The following is a 26,008-nucleotide window of genomic DNA, read 5'->3' as shown; positions in this document are numbered from 1 at the left end:
GTGATAATGGAGGAAGGAATTGAAAGACATCCTTTCCTTTACTGTGTGAGCATTCTCCACGACAAAGTCTTTAAGGGGCGCGATGCAGGACCATGAACGAGCACAAAGCCCTGGCATGTAGGTCTCGATGGAAGGCTGGTGCCTGTTAAGTGCCCTCTGGAGAATGAAGGAAAGGCAAGGATTGTCTGCTGAGCTGTGTTTCTTGCATTGTTGCTGGTGTCAAAACAACAGATTCGGACCAAAGAAAAGCAAGATAAGTCACCAAACACAGAACCCCATCGGTACACGTCTGAACCTAATGACAGAAAAAACAATCTAACATAAGGTTAATGCCCATGTACATTGTCAGCTGAGAAAGGACTCACTATATACCTGATAATTTGAAAAAGACGTCTTTGAAAAAAAATCGTGCAAATGCCCCAGCCCAACAGTAGATGGCAGAAGGATGCAGAACATATGTATCTAAAGCTACACATGCTACGAACTCTACTTTAAGGAAAGCTGTTTATCTACATTCAATCCCCTGCAAAGTACTTACTTGTATGTAGTGTACAGATATTGAATATGTATTTTATATTTGCTCGTTAGCCGATGTATAATGTGAATAGCAGGCACTTGTTAACTACAAACACCATTCTGGTTTTCATATTTCACTGCAGCTCAACATGTTACTCCTCATTTCTTTAGCAAAAAACAGTTATGTAAAACTGTATTACAGGAACTTTAACATTTAATAAAGAAAGTTCTCTAAAACATTTCGTTTGGGGTGCGGGGGCTAGCGTTTCTCACTAAATAAAATCCCACACGTATAATGTTCATAATATTATTGAAAGTTGGCTGCATACTGCAATGGTTAATTTCTTACTTAATTCTCATTATCTCGCCACATTTAAATAGCGGCTTTTTCACTTATAGTTTCAATCTTTTAATTTGTGTTTTCTACGCTTCTAAAAACAAGAAAGAAACATTACACACTTGTCAAGGCTCGACCTATAAGCTGTGCAAATGCTTGTTTCATTTATGCTCACCGTCTGTATGGAAAAGTGACATGCTTTGGGCAACTCTCAGCACAAAATTAATGCAGCAGGCATGAGAGTGGACTAGGAGGAAAGCTCTTCTACAAAAATATATTCAGAATTATTGTTTCCAAATGTGGAGAAAACAATATTAAAACTTACCTTGTCTTTTAGAACACCTTCTGGTCCAATAACTTTGTCAAAAATGTGTTTGGCTACATGGGCGTCAACAGCAGATAGTGGGTCATCCAGTAGGTAAACGTCAGAGTCGTTGAACACAGCCCGTGCAAGGCTCACTCTCTGCTTCTGACCACCCGACAGATTGATGCCCTATGGAAAGGAAAATTGTTGTTATCCCTCATCTGAGGGCTGTACAAATTTAGTCGACAAGCACAAGATCAATTCTATATCTTTAGGATAACCACTGACCCAATAAGTGATTCTTATTGCTAACTGGAAAATAATAAAATGTATTTTTTTAAATATCAAACAACTTGCAAGAATGATACCTTCATTAAGGTTGTGTCATCTTTGATGAACGTGACAGTCCCTTCGCTAGGCAGCCCATTAGAGGGATCTAGATTGTACTCATATAATTTAAAATTATTTAAAATACCTCTGCATGGTTTGCAATGTCAAGTACATTGTTATTTACATTTTCTGTTGTACTTCAATACACCTTAAACAATAAAAATATAATATTTTAGGCAAATTGTAACACTCGGCAGCAAGAAAGTTCTAATGACTGTATGGTAACTGTTGCGGTACATGTTTAATGAATGTTTAATATTTGGGGTAGTCTTTGTGACAGTAACGGCATTTGGATGCCTACAGATCATACAGCTTAGCGCAGAGTCAGAGCTATCGGCCCTATGGGAGTCTTAACTGCTCAACATGAATATATGCAACAATTTTTAGTAAAAGACAACGTGCCGCCAGACTCCATAGCGGACCAGCGACACAGTGGTGTTTCAGCTCCATTAGAAGGTGTGGCATGAGTAATGTCATTGGTTTTCTTTTCCAGGAGAGCGCAGGGAGTAGCTGTGCTGCAGGCATTGCGTTCAACTGTTACTGAGGTTGGCTGTGGCACAATAATTTTAATGGAGGCCTGATCTCTCATCTTGTTGGTATACTAATACCTGACATAATTCCTGAAGACCATGGCAGGAACATGTAGGTAGGACATAAGTGAGAAGGTACAAGAGAGTAAGCTCTTCCTTTTACTACTCCTCTTAGACAAAGAGTTTGTAGATATCACATCACTACAGAGGGCAATCTCTAATGTGTTGGAGCCCCTGGGCCGGCAAATTCTATGAATGGCCACCAATTGCAATTTAAAGAAAGATGGAGAAAGATGGATGGCCTTCTCAGCTCATGGCACCCTCGAAAGTTTGGAAAGCATTGATAAGGTGAAAAATTAATAATCTAGCCTCTCTTGGATGCCTCTGACAGACTTATGCATGCATTTTTAAAAAAGGCGGGAAAGCAATGTGGAAGATTTTGTGGAGGAAGAGTATTCTGGGAGTACCCCCAGAGAGGATAATCGGTCCCTGTGATGAGGAGGCCTCGATGATGGGAAGGAGTCAGGAGATCCTGACCAGGATGAGTAGTTAGGAGAGGACCAAGGCCCCAGTACAGCATGGAGACTGAAAGGCAGTTCTAAACATCCTAGGATAGAGGACAAGGATTCTGAGGCTGTCACTGCAGTCAAACTACCACCCGTAATGTTAGACCAAGAAGATATATACCATCTGAGGTTTGCAGGGTGGACCCCCGAAGTGAAGGTGGCCCAGCAGTACAGAATAAGAAAGCCCCTGGATAAGGTGGTTAGCGCAACCTTAAAGCAGAATGTCCAAGTCCGTTCTTGAGAGTAAGGTGACATTAACCACTGACACTGATGGCAAAGGGACCAAGTTCATAACTACATTTGTGGAGAGCTCCTGGAACGAATGCCAGAATTCATGCCTGGATATTCTGAAGTTTCTAATTAAAAGTCTTGATATGGATGCAGCAGTCAGAGAAACTGGCATCTTGATATCCCTTGATATCTCTTGACAGTAAGCAGCCTCAGTTTGGACCCAGACATGTGCAAATCAGTCTTGACCCTATTCCAATGGCAACAGTCCAGCCTGAACTGTCAAGCCAGACCTGGTTTCACCCTAGTTATGACTCTTCAGCCATAGCTTGATTTCAGTGACACAGTGCCCACGGGACGCACACCTGCGCATACCCATCCCACTTAGAGCAACACATTAAAAGTAATGGATGTAATGTATGAATTAACCTTAGCCAAAGGGGGGTCTATTTCCTCTGAAACATTACGTTCGAACTATCCACTGAAAGATAGTAATCTCTCTTAATAAAGCTCAACCTGAAACTGAGCGTGTTAGCTGCCAGCAGAGCTGGGCCTGATGGAGATGGGCAGTCAGTTGTGGGAACAATTTGATAAGGAGTTAAGTACGTTTGTGACCACTTTTTTCATTGTTGGATAAGGCCCAACAGTAAATGAAGATGGTGTTTGGCCCGAAGGTTTTCACTGAGGCTTGTAGAGGCAGGGGGTGCTAGACTGGCCAGCCTTTCTCCCCAGTCTCTCCTAGATACCAAGGTAAGACGTCATTCCAATAGCAAGACTAACAAAGGCTGGGGGTTGTTCACCTTCACAGGAGAGTACAGCAATGGTGGAAACCTTTGTGGCACCACTAAAGCACCAGAAGGATTCTCAGATAAGGACTACTCCTTTTTTCCAACCAAAAATTAAGGGAAGGCTGGGGCGGTTCTAACACAAATGTAGAGAGGGTACAGGGACGTCTGTGTTCAGCAACCTATTTCCGGTTTTCAGATAGAGTTCTAAGATGCACCAAATTAATGGAGAAAGCACAATCTCCTATTTTTTTATAACAGGTCTCATAGACTAAGAAGTAGAGTCTCTGCTGGACAAGAGAGTAATAGTACCAACTGATTTACATCCAAGGGAGTTCCTGAGCAACATATTCCTAATCAATAAGAAAGACAAAGTGTATCAACAAGTGAAAAAACAAAGGAGTTCAACAAAAGGCTGCAATATTGCAAAAAAGAGCAAATTCCACTTCTCAGAGACATCCTATTACCAAACGGTTGGCTGGTAACGTTGGATCCAAAGGATGCATATCTCACAATTCCAATGCTTGCTTCCCACAGCAGACTTCTCCAGGTAATGAGAGGGCAAAATGTGTGTGAGTTTGCATGGCTTCTTTTCAGACTTTCCTCTGCTCCTCTTTGATGTACCAAGTTAGCAAGATCAGTCATGGAGTTTCTACGGTGCAGATGGAAAATGCTACTTACCAGTATGCATCTGTTCTTGGCATGTACATCTGTTGATTCATATACTTCTCCATAGATCGCCATCTGGTGTTGCGCTCGGACGCTTGACATTTGTTTTTGTCTTGGAAGAAGTCTTTGTAGTCACGGAGTAGGTGACTCCTCCTTAGGATGATAGTGCGCATGGGCATTGACTCCATCTCTAGATTGTTTTTTCCGCCATCGGGTTCGGATGTGATTTGCTGTGCTCAGGGTCGATATTGGTTTCAAATCACCCTTTGATGCACAATCCCTCTCCACTCGACGGCATTGTCTCAATCGCTTTCCCTTTCGATGCACGTCTTTAAAACACACTCCTCGACCTTGATCTTCGACGCTGGCCGTTGGGCCACGACGCGCTGACCACACCTGCAGTCAATGCAAAGGACTCCTTTCAAAAAATGTCCTGGGTGTGATGCTAATTTCCCACACACGGACTTGCATGAGGTTTGTAATCTCTGCCTCTCCCCGGAGCACGAAGACAAGAACTGCAAGGCCTGTGCATCGTTCATGTCGGAGAAAACCATCCATGATCATCAAGCTCGATGTCACAAAATGTCTTGTGGAACTAGCTTGATTCCGGACTCTTCGGAGCAGATCCCAATATCCAGCCAGAGCAACAGGGTGACAAGACGAAGACATCTCCGTCTCCGAAGAAGAGGAGACAGTCACCCCGGCTCAGCGGTCCGTGAGTACCAAAACCCCTCTCCCAAAAGCCAAACCTAAGGCTTCGGTAACACCCTCGCCCTTGGGCTCCGGTCGACACCGGCAACATGTTTCAGACGTCCCACCCTCAGGCCCGGCCATGAAACCAAAAGATAAGCCTCATGGCTCGGGCTCGAGCCAACCTCATTCTGGCACAGAAACGCCACCTTTGGCACCAAACAACCAACTATGGAGGCTACACAACCTTCTTCGTCTACGCCGAGGCCCCAGGCATCTAAGCATACCATTGACAAACATTCGGATCTGAAAAAATCTTCGGAGCCGAAAACGACTTCGGAGCTGAAAAAAGTCTTGAAGCCACAAACTCCAAGAACAAAAAAAAAAGGAGTCCAAAGCTCCACGGAAGGTCTCAGAAAGTCGGCCCAAAGAACATTTTGACCCAAAATCTTCGGCACGGATGAAAGACCTCCTACCTACGCAACCTGTACCTGATTTGGAACCAAAGCAAAAAACTCTTTCTATTGATCCAGAGACTGGCAAAGTCGTCGCCAAGCCTCCAAAAAAGAGGGAATTGGATGCTTCTAAAGAATCTCCAAAACCCTTGAAAAGAAAGGAAATGAGTACTAACACCTCCCCACCTCCTTCTTCTCCTCCAGTTGATCCAAATCCTATACTTTCTCCACCACACTCCCCACAAAAAACTATTTCACCTCAAACATCAGATACTGACGATGAACATACAGATGGGAGTGGGAACATCGTAAAAGAGCCTTGAGACCCTTGCGGGTGAGTAGTGCGCTATACAAGTATCAATTCACATCACATCGATCCACAAGGGGATGATGACAGCCCACACTATGTAGACCCTTGGGATGACTACAACACAGATCCCGACCCACATAATGACCCTGACCTCTATCCATCTAAGCCAGAGGTCTTTAAACTTTTTGATGCCGAGACCCCCTTGACAAAATTATTTAGGCGTAAACCCCCTTCTGACAAATTTCTCGAACCTGGCACTCCTCATCATCGACAACTATAAACACCCTCAACTCCACCAGCAAATCATTTTTATGATGGGTAAATAATATTAAACAGTGTTTAAAAAACTAAAGGTCAGTGGGGGTGTAGTCAAAAGTGTAGCTAAAACAAAGGGCGTAATTTAGGAGGATTGGCGTAGGGCAGCGCTGCAACTCTTCTTGCTGTGCTGCCCAATGACAATGTGAAAGGTCAGGAATACACGTATATATATTTATAAAATACGGTGCATTGCTGTCCTTTTTTAACCCCAACACAGGCAGAATTGTTTTTGTACAGAAAGGGGCATCTTCCTTCACAAAACAATCCTGAGAGGCGTTTTCCGCTTTCTATGTGAGCAGCAGAATGTAGCACACATGAAAAGATCGAAAAACGAGGAGAAATGAAAACATTTCTCCTCGTTACACCTCCTCTGGGGAGGCGTCCATTTTTGAAGCTGCCCCAGGTTTACATGATTTTGTAAATATGGGGTAGCATCAAAATCCATGGGTGTTGCGTGGGAACCCCATGCAAAGCACATGTAACCCCTCCTTGACGCAGAGTAAGGCAACGCAGTGACTTGCGCTGCTATGTTTTACATCTATGAGGCCGTGCAAAGCCATGCAGGTGGCTTTGCACTGCTTCATAGGTATGGTTGAGACGCCTGCGCAGCCAGAGCCTCAAAAGTGATGCTCTGGTGGCGCAAGCCTTTCATAAACAAGTCCGAAAATATTCGGTACGTTTTTTAGGTCTTTTACCATCAGGTACTTACATATAACATAATGGGTAGCGTAAATTAAAAATACATTTAAAAAAGTTGTTACTCAGTGGGAAATGCTCTGTAGTACAATATGTAACCCCTATTAGTTAATGTACTGCAGAGATCTGTGTGTAACCAGAGAGCCACAGAATTAATTCTAGATTGGTGCAGTATAGTGACGTGTATTTGTATTGCTACTAGGTCACAGCCTGTGACAGAAAGCACTGTGAATATGGAAGTCATTATTTTAAACGTGCATTACACACAGTTTAAGATAGAATTCTGCAAGGTGTGCAAATAGTTTAAGATAAAATGGTGCTTCCAAAATGTAGATTTTAGTAATAACAGTGCGTATGTAATGCAATTTGTTTTTTTTACATTACTGTCCCTTTTCCTAGGGGTACTAAGGGCTGTGTAAATGCAGTAACAATTAAAAGCAAGCACTTAACAGCCTAGTTGTTAACTCGTTGTACTACCACTCAAAAACAAACAAATCTTTGTCATTACAAAGCCTGGAATAATTCAATCAATTAAAACCAGAAACAACTCCCAAGCACCCTTTACACTTGCAGATTAACTAATAGCTCCCATTTGTATTTCATTCAGTCAAGCAGGCACCCTGACACAAACGCTTTTCACAGCACAAGACACTCAATTGATGAAACTTCAGGTGATAATGATCTAAATTAGCAGTCCCAGGACGGCTGTCTTTTTCCAAAAGAAAGCAAACATTTTGTATTGCAGACACAACTGAAGTAGGGGAATGTGTGAACCCCTTCCCAGGACTCCACGGCCCCCCTGGGGGTCGTGCCCTACAGGGTCAACACTGTGGAGAAGTGTGGCTCAATGGATAGAGCGGCAGACCCTGATGCAGAGGTCTAGCCGGGGACCAGGGTTCAATTCCCCGCCTCGGCGGGTCTTGGGCTCAAAATTCCACAGACCTGATAATTCTCGCCTCGGTGCCTATTCCAATCATGAAGTCCCATTCTGCAACTCTGGGCAATAGCTTGCTTAATCTCCACAATGGCAACCACAACGCAAAGGATGCCTGGCCTCCACCTTGGGGGTGACCAGGAGTGGACACCTCACAGGGAAAGCCAGGATGGGTTCCACAGTGGTATTCGTACAAGCACCTTGAGACCCTTGCGGGTGAGTAGTGCGCTATACAAGTATCAATTTACATTGAAGACCTCTGATCTAAGCCATCACCACCAGATGACAATATTGGGTTTGCACAACTCATCAATAGAGCTGCCCAATAACACGGGGTACTGTTACATTCTGATCCTTAGAGGATGATTTTTTTCTTGAAACCTTTGCACCCTCGCAAAAGTCCATGCATACTCTGCCAATGTTAAAAGGCATGCTCAAACATGCCCCGGATATCTTTAAAGACGCTGTCAGAGCCAGGATTCTAAACACCGGGGTAGATAAAAAGTACAAGGCAGCTCCCAATGACCCAATTTACATTACAGGCCAGATCCCTTTGGATTCTCTTGTGGTGTCTAATGCATGCAAGAGGGCGAACTCGCAGAGTACAGGCGACATGCCCCTCCAGATAAGGAGTCCAAACTAATATAGGTAGATAGGTCGGTTTGCGATCCACTATGAATTGGTATATGAAACTCATGGAGTTTCATACATTGGAAATTGTGATTACCTAATTTTGATTCTCAGAAAATAGTAATACGTAATCGCAATTTCCAATTTTGAAACATGGGGCTCTAAGTGCCTTCCAAGTAAGGTAAAGTATATTTGTTATAAATTCACTTGTGGTGGTATTGTGTTTGAGGGATGTTAGGCCTGACAGCCTTAGTGTGGTCTTCCTCCAATATTTGGCCTGCCTCTGCATTTTTCTGAACTCATTTTTGCTGGTTGTAAGATCTCAACGCTTTACCACTGCTGACCAGTGCTAAAGTGCTTGTGCTCTCTCCCCTTAACATGGTAACATTGGCTTGACACCAATTTGCATATTTAATTTACTTATAAGTCCCTAGTAAAGTGCACTGCATGTGCCCAGGGCCTGTAAATGAAATGCTACTAGTGGGCCTGGATTACTTATTGTGCCACCCACTACAGTAGCCCTCTAACCATGACTCCAGCGTGGATGTGCAGTTTAAACTACCATTTCGACTTGTCAGGGTAACCATCTTGGCAGGGCTAAACCTTCCCTTTTTATACATGTAAGTCACCCCTAAATAAGGCCCTGTCTAACCCACATGGCAGCTCACCATATATTTAAACGGCAGGACATGCAATTTTAAAATGTACATGTCGTGTTAACGAAAAACTACCAATTTAATTTTTTACTATTGTGAGGCCCATCTCTCCTACAGGATAACATTAGGATTACCCAGATATGGAGAGATAGACATTCTAGGTATTTTGTTACTAAACTTACAATTTAAAATCACAACTTATGGTGAAGTTGGATTTTAAATTCCAGTTTAGTAAAGGACACTTTTAGAAAGTTGGCATTTATTTAGTTTAGCCATGTTGTGCCTTCTGCCTGGCTCTGAAATACACATCTGACTTGAGTGACAGCTGGTTTCCTGCGTTCCCTCTAGACAGTCGCACACATAGGAAGGATATGTGTGCCTGAGTAATCATCTGCATGCAGATGGGCTATCCCAAGCATGATGGGAGGGAAGAGCTGACATGTACACCTAAAAGGGCAGTGTCCTGTCTTCCCACAAAGGATTGATTACTCCCCTGTAGTGTGTCTAGAGCCAGAGCAGGAAGGGAGAACCTCTGTAAATGTCAAAGCTTTCTTTGAAGCCTCCCACATTTCTAAGGTACCAATGGGTATAAGTACTGGACCTCTGGCAGTACCAAATTAGTACAATTCTGAGCCTGTGACTACTCTGCCAGGTAGAGGAACCGCTGTGCCACACTGCTGGACTACTGCTTTTCTGGACTCTGCCTTGATGAGCTACCCTGCTGCTTGCTGTTATTCTGCCTGGGTGAGAAGGACTGGACCTGCATCACTTGAAACCAGAGTGACTTCAAGGACTTGCTGGCTTGCCTCATTTTTCAAGTCTCAGGGATATCAAAGACCTCAACTACCTGCATTGGCACCTGGACTCTGCAAGCTGTCCTGGACCCTAGGAAGTGAGGCCTAAGGTGTTTCTTCATCCCGAACCCATGCATCCTCCTCGGACTAGGCGCATCTACACCCTAAAGTGAGTCAGAACCAAAGCACCTTTATTGTTGTGGGGAGAAGAACCGGCGCACCGCCCTCTGAACCAGCATATCCTCGTCATTGCATGGGGTGGACCTGGTGCATCTTACTCAGAGAAGAGCATCACATTCGGCATCAACACATCACCTACTCAGGGAGCAGCAGCCATGCATCACATCAGGAACCAGCGTTCGCATTCGGAACCGATGCATCAGCGCAGTTGCTTGGAGAAAATCGAGGCATCTCGACCACTGCGTGGCTAGACACTGACGCATCACCTCTGCTGCACCTCGTATCGTTGTTGATGATGACACATTCCGGATCAAGGTACTTTGGTTCAGTGGGCCCAATTGGGTCCCTGTATATGGCCCGTGCTCTAGCACAATCTGCCTGAACTTTTGACTTTTCCCTAGTCTAGCATGACCAGATAACCCATTTAAGCGATTGTTGCTTCTAAGCGCTATTTTGACATTTATTCCTTAGAAATTCATATCTTGACTTATACACAATGGATTTTTGTCATTTTATCTTGTTTTATTTATAAAATCACAATATATTCTTCTAACCTGGTGGGGAGTCTTTTTGTGGTGTTTTCACTGTCTTACTGTTTGAGGTGTTGCACAAATACTTTACACATTACTTCTGAAGCTAAGCCTGACTGCTCTGTGACAAGCTACCAGAGGGTACTCACAGGACAAGTTAAGTTGCGTAGTGTTGTACACTTACCCTGACTAGGATTGAGGTTCCTGCTTGGACAGGGAGCATAACTCTGCCAACCAGAAACCCAATTTCTAACAATGGTATGTAAAAATAACTTGGGTTGGTTTGTATATATAGATCGGCAATTAGATTTTCAATCAAGACTGCTAGCAGATGTTGGTGAAATGGTATACTTTTCACATGAAGAAAAAGGAAGTGCTTGTAGATTGTCCTGTATGGAGTGTATGGACTACAGCTGGTGGATCCCTAATTTGATAGTGGAACTTATGGGATATGTAGTCCTACTGTTTGTTATGATGCGTTAATATTCAATTAGGGCTGCTGAACAATAACAGAAGAAAGATAAATGTATGATTCCAAACTCGATGTACTTATTAAAATTTAAACTTTACATCACAACTAGGAAGTTTACATTCAGCAGTAGGGAAAAAAGAAGCCAGCAACCCAGGGCACCACCCATGGGGCTCCAGATTTTATAACACAAGCAACATTTGTGCAAAGGTTGGGAAATAAGACTTTGACTAGTTGTCAGATAATTGACACCATCCAAGGGATGTTCATAGAAGCTATAAACTCAAAAACAATACACGTCCACCAATAAATTTGTGCAATTAAAAAGACTGTCAAATTGAGAAGCTATGTTAAAAGATAGCTGCACTGTGGGTCGAAATGGGTACCATTCAGTATGCATTTCAGCAAATTATTTATTTTGAGATCATCAACTGACATTAGAGGGTGAACAGGGGGTTTGCTAGTGTATAGATAAGTAAAGGAAAGGAAATATTTATTTGCTACTTGGATGATCACTGAGGATGTCCTGAGTTAAACTTTAATTTATTGTTGGAATGACCGATGGCCGACGTCCCATTAGGGGAGTAATGTCAATGGTCACCTGTTTGCGTTATTGTATATGGCTACTGTGACTTTGAAAGCAATGTGTGTCCTCTGACAGCCAACATCTACTTTTATTTTGATGAATATCCAATGGTTTTCAGGCCTGTGATGAATGGCCATGATTTAAACAAGTTTTTGACAACTTTTTTGAATGAGGATACATTTTCAATTAATAAATTTCACTTGAAAATCTGGACTTAAAGAGACTATGGCAAACAGTTCAACAAACCTTTTCTCCGATTTCTGTTTGGTCTCCGCCAGGAAGCATTTCGAGGTCGGTTTTCAAAGCACATGCTTCCAACACATTCTGGTATCGACACTCATTGCATGGCTGCCCAAACAATATGTTGTCTTTCAAGGTAGAATTCTGGATCCAGGCTTGTTGAGGAACATAGGCAACTGATCCCTTAAAAAATATAAAAAATGCCTGACATGACTTTTATAATACCTTATTTCAGTATTTGTACACAAGGAAACGTAAGTGAAAATCAATATTAGGGTTTAAACAATTGATCTTAAGACAATAGATATCTTATGCAAAAATAAATCACATGCCATGTTATCACCAGTTGATGATATTCTTACACTTCTCTGAGCTAGTTTTCACCCCATCCAGAGTGCATCACCTTAACATTGTTCCTCTCTATGTGATAGAACCCTATTCCTACTATCATTCCTTCAACTCCAATCTGAAGTCTGTAAACCTTAAACTATATACACATGGTCACTATGCTTTCTCTGGAGCTCAGTATTTATTTCACCAAGGGGAATTTTCAGCATATCGGAAATTCTTCTCATGAGGATGTGTTACCAACTCTAGTGCTTGCACGTGCCTTATTTTGGTTTATGAAGCACATAAAAGCTATATGGTGAAACATACAAAAGTGCTTAAAATTATTTGACAGCAAGCAATGGTCACCTGAACAACATTCTATAAGATAATAGTTGTCATTGTTCCCCAGGTAGTCATTTTATGTGACACCCCCCTTTCTGCTTTTTCCACCCCTACAACCGGACAACAAAACAACCACTCCAAAATGCCAACTAAAACCACCAGAACAATGCACTTAACCCAAGGGAGCCAGCAATATACACAGGATCACTTAACCTAACAGAGTGAACATGGTTTGACATGAAACTAGTAACCATACAAGCACAGACCCCCGGCCGCCAATTAGTTAACAACTCCTGAACCTTTGAGCTATCGTAACATAAATAAGTCTGGTCATCAAAACAAATCCACAAAGTTGTAGTCTCCATAAGAGCTCCAAGCTTCTGAAGTGCCCAGAAATGGCACTGCCTCACAACGGTTGGGTGTCAAAAGTAGGTGCAGACAAAAAACTCCACCCAACATGCCTTCATTGGTGATTTAGATGGAGCAGCTCGGTAGATCTCCTGTCACAGAATAAAGTTTGTTACAAAGATAGGAATAGCCAGAGGGTACCAGAAGGGCACTCCCTTGCGAGGACGCTTGGAATGGAATGAGATGTGCCCTCTGGATAATACAATCCAAGGGGCATTTGAACCAAAAAGCCCCTAGGGTTGTCTCCTTCAGCACCTTCATAGACTCCCAGAACCTGTAAGTCATTTTTGCATGATCTGTTCTTCCACCCTGGATGAGAGACTGACAAACTGGGATTCAAGCTGAACGATCACTGAACAATTCTCCTCAATAGCCGTGCGGAGGGTAGTCTGAGACATCTCCACTAGGCGGGATTGAATGTTATCCATGTTTTTAGATAGCTTTTGTAGGACAACCTGAGTCTTTAGATGGGTTGACTTCAAAGCTAAAGAGTCTTTCTGATACTCCTCTCTATGCTACAAAAGATGTTTATATATAACATTCAGGGTGGGGGAGCCCTGCACTGGTGGAAAATTCACCCTGGCATCCTGAACCCTAGTTTAAGACTGGTTGCAATATCACGGGAAGCAGACCTGTATGGAGAGCAATTAGTTGGAGTTATCTCTGTCCCATCAGGGTCCCAATGCAATTCTTCTGCCTTATCAGGTACAGATGAAGAAATGTGGCCCAATACCCCTATGCTTGAAGGCTGTTGTAACAACATCCTCCCACTGTAATGCTGATAGTCCCCAGAGACTACTCATTTTCCTCAAGAGAAGGGTCATAGTAATGCAGTGGGAGAGTCCTGAGCTCGTAGGGGGCCTCTTTGGGAGCTCTGAAGGGACGATGCCCCCCCCCTAAGTCCACTGATATTTTCAAATACATGCTTTGGGAAACCAATGTGTTTCCGAATATATGTAGTTTAGAAACCGGAAAATAGGGAAATTAGAACTTTATTTGAGTGACTTTGCAGTTGATCATGACTGTCAGAACAAAAGTGGTACATGTTGACAGCACAGGAATACAATTGTGTAATGGCGCTAAAATAGCTGCAGATGTGCTCATGTGCTACTACTGCAATGCTGATATTTTCAGGGGAGTGAATGTTTTAACATTACATATGGCTACATAATTCACAAATTTATTACAGACAACTTGGTGTTAGTGTATTTTTAAATGAAGGTGTACATTGAATAGTGTTCACTGATCAAAAAAGTAAATATGGATTCTTACCTTGAAGAAGGTACCTAAACATTAATTAATTCATGAAAGGAAACAAGGAAAGTTTGTGAATTGCATTAGAAAGTTTAATCTCTATTTCCACTACTTATCTAGTCCATACATCATTTCATGTATGTATCCATCATATGTCAAAATTCAAGTTCAGTAGGTCTACTGACAAGGTAACATGTATAGAATGAAGTGATGGTGACACAATCACAATCAAATATGTGAAAATTGTTAATTATATATTGGTGTAGCAAATCAGTTGTAGTAACATTTTAGACTTTAAACCAATATACAACATTGCAAATCACTATGAATTAAGAGTCTTATTTTGTCTCAGTCTAAATCCTAAATATACGTTATAATTATTTTGAAAAAACAATCTACACTGCTACCTACCCGTACAGAGACTTCTCCTTCGAGTTTCTCCATTTCACCCAGGAGAGCTGATATAAGTGAAGACTTCCCACAACCAACCTGGCCAACAACAGCAATTAAGGAACCACTTGGAACTAGGATATTGATTCTACAAAGGAAATATGATAAACATGGTTTACACTTGTCATACAGATTCAAGCAAAATATAATGTTGTTATAATGATTAAATGCATATTGCATGCTTTTCCAGACAGAACCGGTTTAATGTTGCTATCTTATTTAACAATATTTAGGGGTTTTCAAACATGTAAATGAAAACTACTTAACCAACCAAAATGTTACAGTTTATGCATGCTCAAAGAACAAACTGTTATGCGTTGTGATAAGAAAAGGCAAACTGGTAATTCGTAAGTATTTTCTGATGATCTTCTTAAGTGTGTGTGGCAACAACTATGCTCAGATTATGACATCAATTAGGATCGACTTTATTCTTGAGAAGTTGACAAAATGTACCCTTGACGAGCGGGTTCCTCATGCCTTTGCCTTGAAATGTTAATGCAATATATTTTCCCACTCCTGGCCTTTCAGACTGTCACTTTCACAAAAGGAGTAAATAATGCACTACAGAACTATTCATCGATAATCATTACAAAGCTTATTTTAAACGAAAATCAGACTCCAGCTTAAGGGACGTTAAAGATAACTTACATAAAACTAATTAACAAAGAGAAAAATTCTAATAAATCGGTATCAAACCCGAATAACTGCCAAGAAGACAAAACAATCATTGAATAGTTAGCTTACTTTCATGACATTCAAGGACCATCTGACATGCAAAGGCCCATTTTAGCAAGACATTTGAGCAGGCCACACACTCAGTATACAGTGTCAAACTTAGGAAAATACATACAGACACTAGCTGAAAACACATTGCCCCATCTCAAACATCTTTGTAAACCTGTTTCTGTAGGTGTATAACTGGATTTTGAGTAAATTAACCCATTTTCTTAGAAGTTTCTACAAATTCCAGAAGTTCTCCTGGGAAGTGCAGATGGTAACTAACTTCAAAGAGTATTCACAAAGGTAAACATCTGAACATATGCAAATGTAATTAAGTAAATGGACATGTGTATATAATCACCCAAAGTGCATTTTCACATGTAAGTTCACGTTTGGTCAATTCCAAACATGAATATACACGTTTTTCGGATGCTTTGCACACACAGGTTGTATTTTTATGTGCAATTTTGTGTGAGAATTGGTCACTGAGCATGTAATTGTATTTATATTCAAGGTTATACAGTAAGCCAGAATCTGATTTTCAAGACCATGAGGTGCTTTTACTCTCATATTTTTTACTCTCATATTGGCAGGCTTAATTTTAAACTGAATGGTCACTAGTAAATAGCGTTGATTCAAAATACAGACATTATTTGCCTGAATCATGAGATATTTTCCAGGTGTAAGAAAAATGATACTTGCCCTGTAAGCATTTGTTTGTAGGGTGTAATGTTGTATATTCCTTTCCTGTGCATTCTCGTGCTATCTAGTGTTGAGCCAGACATTTGTAAGTTGTTTTTCTTTGAAGAAGTTTTTCTAGTCATGAAATGTGCAGAGACTTCTTCTTTAGTGAATAAGGAGCATGGGCACTGACTCCATGTTAGTTCGGTGAGAATGAGTATGGAGTGTCACATGAGCATAGTACTGTGCACAATGCTCATTGTAATGTTATGTCTTGTTGATTTCCCAAACTGGGGTTCGCGGATCCCCAAGAGTCCGTGACACATTCCCAGGGGGTCCATAGGCAGCAGTTTTAAAGCACAGCAACGTTTCTTGGATAATTAGCAGCTTTCAAGCTACAATAAAAATGTCAAGATAATGCCAGTGATTAATGTACCTGTTGGAGAGAGATGAGAGTATTGTTGAGTGGCAGCTTTGACTTAACTATTGTAGCACAAAAGGTTAACATGCCTACTGCAAAGAACGTGTAACATGCATTTTAAAAATCTGTATTTTATGTGCATAGGCCCGGGGTTACTGTTTTTGTCACAGAGATTCTTTTGTTACTGTGCACTTCATAAGTGACAATCGTAATCTAGCAGAGGGACCTATCAACTGTGATCAAAGAGCTGCTTGCAAACTGCAAGGTACCAGTTAGTAAGTTATGTTTTTTCCCAGTCATTCATTATCCTGATGCTGCTAAAAAGGTTTATTTGGGTGGAAATTCATTTTTAATGTTAAAGTCAGTGCTAGCCACTGTGTTATGCTCTGAATCCTGAGTTTGTGCTTTTCCAGCCCAAGCACTCTTTAAGAAAGCCTACCAGTATGAATGACGTGAATACTACACCTTGTAGTCCCCTTTACCGTATGTAACATTTTCTATACACTGATTTACATGTATGATTCATTGTCTCTAAATGTGTGTGATGTAAAGTGCTCTGACATCCTACAATGGGATGAAAGATGCTATAAAACAAATGAAATACATGTGACAGAGGGGCTATGGAGAGATGAGAGGCACTGTTGGAGGGTGATAATAAGGGAATCATTGAAGAACCCAAACAAAGATTGTCACATCCTGGTGCATAGTAAGGCCTTCATTTACTATTCCTTAAAAGTTCATACAAATCAATATACAATGAAAAATGTTTTGTAGAATGCACCATTGTTTCCTAAATATTTTGAGGGGGAGAAAGCCCCCTATGTAGTGCTCAGGCTCACTCCCCGAAATTGGGTGCACAATGTGGGGACTGGTCTGAAAACATTTGCCAGGGCGGCTTTGGGTTTCCAGTCTGGCCTTGGCAGGAGCAGGAGCAGGAGCCTCATATTGCGAAATAAAACCAACAATTTAAAAGTTAGTCACGGAGATGCAGCACCAACCTTCCCATTAAATGTTTTACTTTTTCGCAAATTCCTTCAATATAAAATACTAAGGGGCAGATGTACAACCCGTTTTTATATGCGCAAACGGGTTCGCGAACCCATTTGCGCATGCAAAAACCTATTGGGCCATGTACATAGCCTATTTCGCGAGTCGCAATCTTTTTGCAACTCGCCAAATAGGTTTTGTGACTTGCTATTTGGAAGGGGCATTGAGCGAGTCTCAAAACCATGAACAAATGTTGTCCGACCGCAGTGCAGTCACAAAACACTCGCTATTACCACCTCCTTCAAGTAGATGGTAATGCATTCGCAAAGGGGAAGGGGTACCTAGGGGACCCCTTCCACTTTGCAAATGCATGCAAAATTATTTTTTAAGGGCAGGCAGTGGTCCAAGGGAACCTCAGGCTTGAATCCAGACATGCAAATCCAAGAGTGGCGTCTGAGGAGGATGCCAATGTTTATATCTGTGTCTGCAGTGTCGAATGCACAACTTATGTTGGTGTTGGAGATGGTCTTGCCTTGGAAGTCATCTCCTACACCCTTTTTGTATACTCCTCTTGGAAGAAGTTTTATAAGCTTCTGCACCTCCTCCCACTTTTCCATTCACAACAGGAAAGGAACCTGACAATGTTGCCTATACACCAATGCTTGGCTGCCCCGCTACTTTTTTGCTTGCTACATTGATGTAGTTGCTCTTCTTGTCCATGGATTCAGTAAAGCCTTTTACAGGTGTTATTGACTACCAAGGTTCTCACTGACCTCCTATATAAATTGGGCTGCAAGGGCGGGGGAGTTGTATTTCTTCTCAAATCTAGATGTCAGTACCTAGGCTTGGACTGTCGGCAAGAACGGCACTGAGTGCTTGGATTTTGAGAGATACTCCACAAGGAAGTGCTCATCTTCTTGAAAGATATGCAGGTCGACCTTGTGATATGCTGTGGACCTCTGAATAACATCATGCCTTATCTGAGTAGTGGTTCAAGTCTGGATCACACTAGGGGTCGACACTGTATCCCTTGCAGGTGACAGTGGTCTGCCCTGTGAGGTCTAGGGCAGGTTATATTGGTCAGTGGGGTCATACAGACTGTTTGATTTCAGAAAGTATGTAAGGACTCCATCAGGTGATTGGTGGAGACAGAGGAGGTGGAGTGCACTAGTGTGATTGTGGAGGCAGTAGAGTTGGTGAGAGAGGGGGGAGGCAGAGAGGAGGGGGGAAGTGAAAGATAAAGTTCAGGGCTAGTGTGTTTCATTGATGTCGGTTCTGAACGGTACTATGAGGATGGTACTCTTTTGAAAGCAAAGCTTCGCTTGGGAGGCAGTGTCTCGATGGCTTTGGCAAAGATGGCTTCACCAAGATCTTTCCGGTAACAGAGCTCATGAAGATATGCTTCTGCCTGGTGTCGAGCTCATCCTGAAGCAGATAAATCTGGACATTGCTTGCCAGATTGGTTTGAGACACTCCCCCCGCGGTTATCATAAACGAGGTCCCTACCCTGGGAGGAGACAAGGCCACTAACCAAGGGTATATTAATGTTGCATTCCGTCAATATTACGCCTCACTGTACAGTAAGCCTAGCAGCAGCACAGAGGCCTATATGGAAGCTTTTTTCTCCACCCTTACATACCCACAACTCATGGCAGAGGCCCAGAAGGAACTGTCAGGGCCCATTACTCAGTCTGAAATTAGGGCCGCCATGAGGAGACTCCAGCGCAATATAACTCCTGGACTGTATGGCCTACCAGTTAAATTTTATGCTACATATGCTGATTCCCTGGTGCCCCAATTGGAAATATTATACAACACAGTGCTGGAAAAGGGTTCTTTACCCCTCACTACAGCACAAGCGTTAGTGGTATCACTCCCGAAAGCAGGACGAGACCCCTCAGATATGGACAGCTATCGCCTGTTATCATTACTGACTACAGAGTACAAACTCCTAAGTAAGGTGTTAGCCAATAGATTATTGCTCTCCCTGACTAAACTGATCCATATAGACCAGACTGGCTTTCTACCTGCCCGCAGTACATCACCAAACACCAGGAAGCTCCACTATCTCCTAACGGAAGCCCCGAGTCGATATGAACACGCAAGATGCATATCCTTGGATATGCGTCAAGCATTCAACTCTATTAACTGGGACTATATGTTCTGTGCACTGGAGAAATTTGGGATCCCAGAAAGCTACATTGACTGGTTACGTCAATTATATCATGCTCCTGTGGCGCGTGCTCGTACTGGCGGTAATATTTCAGCAGAATACCCGCTATATAGAGGACCGAGACAGGGATGCCCCTATCGCCCCTCATATTCATACTTGCCCTGGAATCACTGGCACTCAAAGGGCATAAGGACCCAACCGATATGGGCATAAAACTAGGGACAATAATATTCTGTATCTTAGTGATCTCTGCATGCCCCTGGACCCGCTATATGAGGTGTTCCATCTCTTTGAATTAATCTCAGGCCTTGCCATTAATGCAGTGAAGTCCCATGTATTTTTCTTCACAAAACATGCAAGCCCCACCCACATTGAGTTTGGGGATACAAGACTCCAGGTTGCACCGCATACATTTAAATATTTGGGTATCCAGGTCTACTGGACACATATGGATATGCTAGAAGGTAACTTACATAGAGGGCTTGGAGCCTTGCGCTCCAGTGTTGCTTTGTGGACTACATTACCATTGTCAGTCATTGGTACAGCGGCTTTAGCGAAAATGCTGGTCCTTCCGCGACTGATTTATCACTTCACTAACTTACCTCTTATGATACCACATACTACATTCAAGTTGATGAATACCTTACTTATTGACCTCGTATGGTAGACGGCGCATCAGTCTTAAGAAACTGCAGCTGGGTACACGTAGGGGAGGATTGGTTGTTCCTGACCTATGAGCCTACTATTATGCATGCCAATTACAATGGCTGTCCTTTTGGACTGCTGGGCGTAACGTACAAGAGATAGGGTTTACGGAAAAAGATATAGATCGCGGCACCTTCCTTGCCCTGTTGTTACCCAATAGCAAGATCCCCAAATGTCTCCACCCTTTACTGCGCACTGCGCTTCAGTACTGGAAAGCAGCGCTGCAATATACATGTGCATCCCCTGCTTATGCAGGCAACATTCCATTGCTGGGAATTCTGTTGACAGACAGCCACATCACTAAACGACGAATAACACCGTGGCTGGAAGTAGGGATCAGTACAGTGACTGACCTGTTTGGAGATGGGACACTGTTAGACCACAATACTTTTGTTAACGAAATGGGAGAACCGGCGCAATTATATTTATTGAATGCCGCATTGTTACAAAATATAAAAATCCACTGGGCCCCGCAGAGACAGGAACCTGCCACACATGAACTGGTCAAGATGGTTTATTATATGGGCAGAGGCAGACACCTTATTAAGTGGCTATACATAGGGATACACTCCTATACTGAGGCTGGTCTCAATCCACTGTGCGCGGCATGGGAAGAGGACATAGGGAGAGCCTTGGCGTATAAGGAATGGGCGGTTATTGAAGAACACCCCAAAAAGGTATCGAGGAATGCAAAATATAAATTTATTCAAACCATGATTCTTTACAGGGCTTATCTCACCCCCCATAAATTAGACAAAATGTTCCAACAGACGCAGCACTACTGCCCGAGAAGCCTATTGGAGGAGGCTGGGCTCCTACACATGGTATGGGCATGTCCAACATTACGAGGGTATTGGGATGCTGTCAGACACATTATTAGTATGGAAGCACACCGCCAGATGCCAAATACAGTGGAGGAATGTATATTAGGCCTGCACAAGCACGTGTTCAAGCTTAAAGTACAATACCGTTTTGTTGATTTGGCGCTCATTTTAGCGATCCGTGCCATCAGTATGCGCTGGAAGTCGAGGAAGCCACCTACGGAACACGCGTCGCATAGTGACCTGCTCCAGTCGGGCAGTGCAGAGAGTGCAGCCTTACGCCGAGCTCAGAGGCTTACGCAAAATCTCAAAAGCAATAGAAGGGGATGTTATGTTAGAGGCACTCAAAGCAGTGGACATAAGCCAGTACAATACCCTTAACTGCACACAATAGAACATACAATAAGAGCATCATTTCCCGAATGCAATGAACCGAGATGTGTTTTTTTTTAAAGTGCATCGCTTTATCAAGAGACTCAAACTGTGTAATACGACGTATCCATTCAATATCTGTGCATGCATAGGACTGGAGAGTGGGGGATGTGTGTGAGCAGTTTGGTTTATTGTCTATTCTAGCAGTAACAGAAGAGAAATCCGAAAACGGGATATGATTTGACACAAGGTGCAATAACTATGGATTCCGTCACACAACACACTAATTTGGCAAGGTTGTGATTGTATAGGTGTTTACTCCCTAAAAGTAATTTTACACTTGATATATGTTTTGGATATCACAACTTGCTGTGAAATGTCTTGAGGCAAATGTAACTTGAATGAGGACGATGTAAGTCTACTGCACCAATAGTATGATGTACTTTTGAAAAACAATAAAACTATGTTTCAAAAAATATATATATATATATTTGTAGGTGCTCACTTGTTCTGTCCACTTGCCATCTTTAGCCCAAACACTGTGGTGGCTACTTGCTTTTGTAGCATTTATTTTACTACATATGGAATTTTCACTTCATGTTTTTATTTTATTAATATCTCTGTATTTTTTTATCAGAAATGCTTTTTTCCGTTTTATGATGCATTCTTTTATGGCTGGTATACAGCCGAATAAAGATTTGTGACTGACTGACTGAATCGATATGTGGGCTATCAACGAGGGAAATATATGGGAAACCAGAGGAAAGACAAGCTAATCAAAAAAACATTTTCACAAAATCAACAATTTTATCTCATTGTGAGAGTACCCATGGTCATTTTGTAAACATACTACATCTTCGGGGGTTTTCTAAAGTGTCAGAAATTGCATGAAAAAGGTAGGAAAAGGAAAAATACATTCTCCAATACGTGAGGTGAAAAAAAAGGACAGTCCATCTTGTCCTTTCTCAGAACTCCCAATATTTCTGTCTCGCCCCTCTCCCTCACAACTGGAGCACCAAGCAGAGTTAAGTAAGATCAAGTTCATCAAAACTAAACTTTTAAAAAACGGCTATCCTTCCTATTTTGCTAGATGTTAAGGGTGAAAATGCTCAAATCTGAATATCTGACAATAAAATACAATTAAAGATTACATATAGTGTAAGCTTACTGTTTTAAAACAGGTTCAGTGTCCAGTGCCCAGCTGAACCTCCCATTCTGTACAGTGATGGCATAACCTGTATGATATGAAATGAATATTTAGTGAAACAAGTCTTATATATACATATTAACTGTTAACATAATTGATACATTTGACGAATGGAAACCCATCAACCCTCATCTAGACCAAAGAGGCAATGTCTACCCATTACTGTTAGACTGTGACAGTACTTAATAGAAACACAAGCAAGATGGGTTTGACTTTGTCAGGGCGGTGCGGCATGAGTCCCTATCATAAAGTGAGCTCAAGGGCTGGCATCTTGGCATACCTCTGCAATTTAAGATGGCACTGCTCAAAAAACATACAAAAGTGAAGGATGTAACTGCCTCAATTAATCCGAGCCACTATATTCAGTTGTGCCTGTGTATCTGTGTTACTGCGGAGGGAGACCATCATATTCACATCAATCTTGGCCCGGTACAGAGAAGAGGTTTATATCACTATATCAAGGACAATTTATTTATTTATTCAGAGTTTTATATAGCGCGAACAAGATCTTTACAGATATCAGAGCGCTTCACAGAAACAAGGGGTGAGGATAGCATGAGGGTGACGCAACATAATATTGGGTGCAAAATAAAATTCAGTAGCATGATCGGATAGCAGTCAAGTGCTAATAAAGTATCAATAAACCATCAAATAAGCGTTAATATAAGACGATACTGAGTCTTTCATACAACTACGATAAAAGTCAAGAGAACTTAGGCTAAAAGGGATGGCTTATGACAGTATCTAAAAGTTACAGGGGGAAGGGGAAGGGGCATCGAGGTTCAGCAGGCTAACGTGAATAGTCTAATAATAGGTAGTGAGTGAGTAGCATAAATGAATCGACTAAACATCATAGAATTATGGCAAACAAGAAGAATAAACAAATCTAAATCAGGAATAATATGACATTGTTTGACATTAGACAAACATGTAGCCAATGATACCCAGGCGGTGCGAAGTCTCTGAGCAACAAACATTAAAGTTCAGGTGAGCTTAGCCATGAGGATGGCTTTCACCGCTTTCTTAAAGAAGGCCGTGGAGGAGATAAGCCTGGTTTTGGGAGGGAGTGCGTTCCAGATCCTCGGTGCCATTCCTGAGAAGGAGCGTTTGTATGTTTTTTCCTTCCGGAATCTGCGAGGTTTCAAGAGTAGATTTTTTGTACTTCTATTGGATCTCGAACCTCCTGATATAGTCAGCTTTTGAGTGAGGTAGTTAGGTGCCTTGTGGTGTACGGCCGCGTGTGTCATAACAGCAATTTTCAGTTGTATTCTGGCTTCAAAGGGCAGCCATTTCAGCCATTTCAGGGATTTCAAGTCAGGGGTTATATGAGACAATACTATCCATCTTGGCATATCCATCCTAAGAGAAGGCCTGTGATACGAGGGAGTAACTGAATGCATGCAATTGCAGTAGCATGATCTGCACCCCTCCCCATTCAGACAAGCACTGAAAGCACTAGGGGAGGAATGGGATGCCCCCCGCCCCAAATGCAAACCCCATTAGAAAGTAAAATCCTGACTCAGGTTGAGTAAAGTGGTGATACCCTAAATCTTTAAAACACCTATGCATAGCACACAGGGCATCCTAATGAGACACCATAGAAACACAGGAAAAAGAACTGACGTGTACTGGAACAGTGCATTACAAAACCCTATAACAGTGGGGAGCAGGGCTAACTTCAGGCTGATTAAACTGGAGGTCCTACACATGACATACTATAGTAGGTCACAGTTGTTCAGGAAGGGGATAGTCCCCAGTAAGGACTGTCTCAGATATCATGCTTTAGAGAGAACATTCATACACAGAGTATGGAGTTGTGATGGTGCTGGAAGTATGGGCAGTAGTAAGATAATTAACAGAGGATGTAGGGATAAAAATCCCTAAGCCATAATCACACTTCGCAATACTCAAGGATGCTGACCTGATGAAACATAAGAGGAACCTCTGCTTGCTGAGGTTCATGGTTCATGAAACACACATGGAGATAAGAGATGTGGAGCAGTGGTAGATAGTCCTGCCCCTGTGTTGAGATTACAATAACATGGGAGTGACAAAGACCCTATGAACCTGCCAATGCCATGTTGTCTGCCTGCTTTTTTTCAGGTTTCAAGAGAATCATTTTTCGGTTTCAATATTATGCAGCGGCAGAATGGTGGGAAAATAATTTGGTTTTCAATAGGTGGAAAAATACTTTGGCTTTTAATAAGATATATGGGCTACAAACTTGGGAAATAAATAGAAAATAGGTAAAAGACGCGGAAAAGATGCCCCTTTCCTGCCTCTTCGATTTGCCAAATCTAAAGGATCCCAAACGTTCTTTAATGAGCCACAATGATTTGTGACTCATGAACGGCCTTTTGTATATAAAGAAAAAACATTTTGTGATTGCAAATCCAGTGATTTTGTGAATTACTGGGTTTGCAATCACAAAAGGGCTTTGTAAATCAGGTCCTACCTTCTTTGTGACAGTACCCAAGCTCATATGAAAAATAGGCTACAACATTGAGTATCATCACAAATGTCTGAACTTGCTTTAAAGGAAGTGAGGAAAGGTAGTGTATATTCTGTAATGAGGCAGGAAGCGAAGAAAAAGAATAGTCCCCTAAGTTCACATGGCTCCACTTCTCAGCCCTCCCTACCTAAATGACTGGTGTGCAATTGTGGTACATAGTCCTGGGAATATCAAGCTGATAGATTTATAGTCACCCACCTCTCAACTGTGGTTCCCTCCCATCGTTTCAGTCTAGCCCATCTGCCCCACACCTCCATTTGTATGCGTCTTGCTGGGCATCCACATCCCAATGGGCACATGGCCTTTAAACTTATAACAGGCAATGTGTTAAGCAAATATATAAACACCAATTGCTTTGACCTGACCAGCTGGTTCCATAGCAGGAGATGCCCACATTTTCAAACCCTTCGTTTTATCTTCCTGTTTCCTTACTGCCATTGAGATCGTCAACTTTGTATTCCCATTATGTTTTCTAACATCATCATCTGGAATGCAAGCTATCCTTCATTTTCGTTCGATCTACTCACAGTTGCAACTGCATGAATATGATTTGGCTCTTGAGTAGGTTATGATTTTAAAATGTGATATATTTTACAAATGAAATGTATCATTACCTGGAATAATAGACTTTGTATCTACAGAATCAGGGTCAAGTTCATCATTACTGAGAAATTTCTGAATTCTATTCAAAGAAACGCTAGCCTAAAAATGAAGAGAAAAAAGTTAATCAAAAAACGCTGTTCAGTTTAAAAACACCTATCCCTAACAACATTTTATTTCAGTTTGATTTTAACCTTGGTTTTGAAGATTGT

The 26,008-nt window shown here is 42.0% G+C and overlaps 1 protein-coding gene across 2 annotated transcripts in view; it reads right to left on the bottom strand.

Annotated features, from left to right (window-relative positions):
* ABCC3 (ATP binding cassette subfamily C member 3) overlaps positions 1 to 26,008 on the bottom strand; it is a 708,094-nt gene that overhangs the window by 232,489 nt on the left and 449,597 nt on the right. For both annotated transcript variants that reach the window (XM_078654774.1, XM_078654775.1), the window contains exons 14-18: positions 25,811 to 25,898; positions 22,646 to 22,712; positions 14,559 to 14,685; positions 11,820 to 11,996; positions 1,179 to 1,346 (exon numbers count right to left, since the gene is read on the bottom strand). In XM_078654774.1, the coding sequence (XP_078510900.1) occupies positions 1,179 to 1,346; positions 11,820 to 11,996; positions 14,559 to 14,685; positions 22,646 to 22,712; positions 25,811 to 25,898 (627 nt within the window). The remainder of the gene's footprint in view (positions 1 to 1,178; positions 1,347 to 11,819; positions 11,997 to 14,558; positions 14,686 to 22,645; positions 22,713 to 25,810; positions 25,899 to 26,008) is intronic.

The sequence above is a fragment of the Lissotriton helveticus genome, chromosome 7 (genome assembly GCF_964261635.1).
Source record: "Lissotriton helveticus chromosome 7, aLisHel1.1, whole genome shotgun sequence".
NCBI lineage: Eukaryota > Metazoa > Chordata > Amphibia > Caudata > Salamandridae > Lissotriton > Lissotriton helveticus.
Note: the sequence above shows the minus strand (reverse complement) of the source record. Positions and strands in the feature narration are given on the sequence as shown.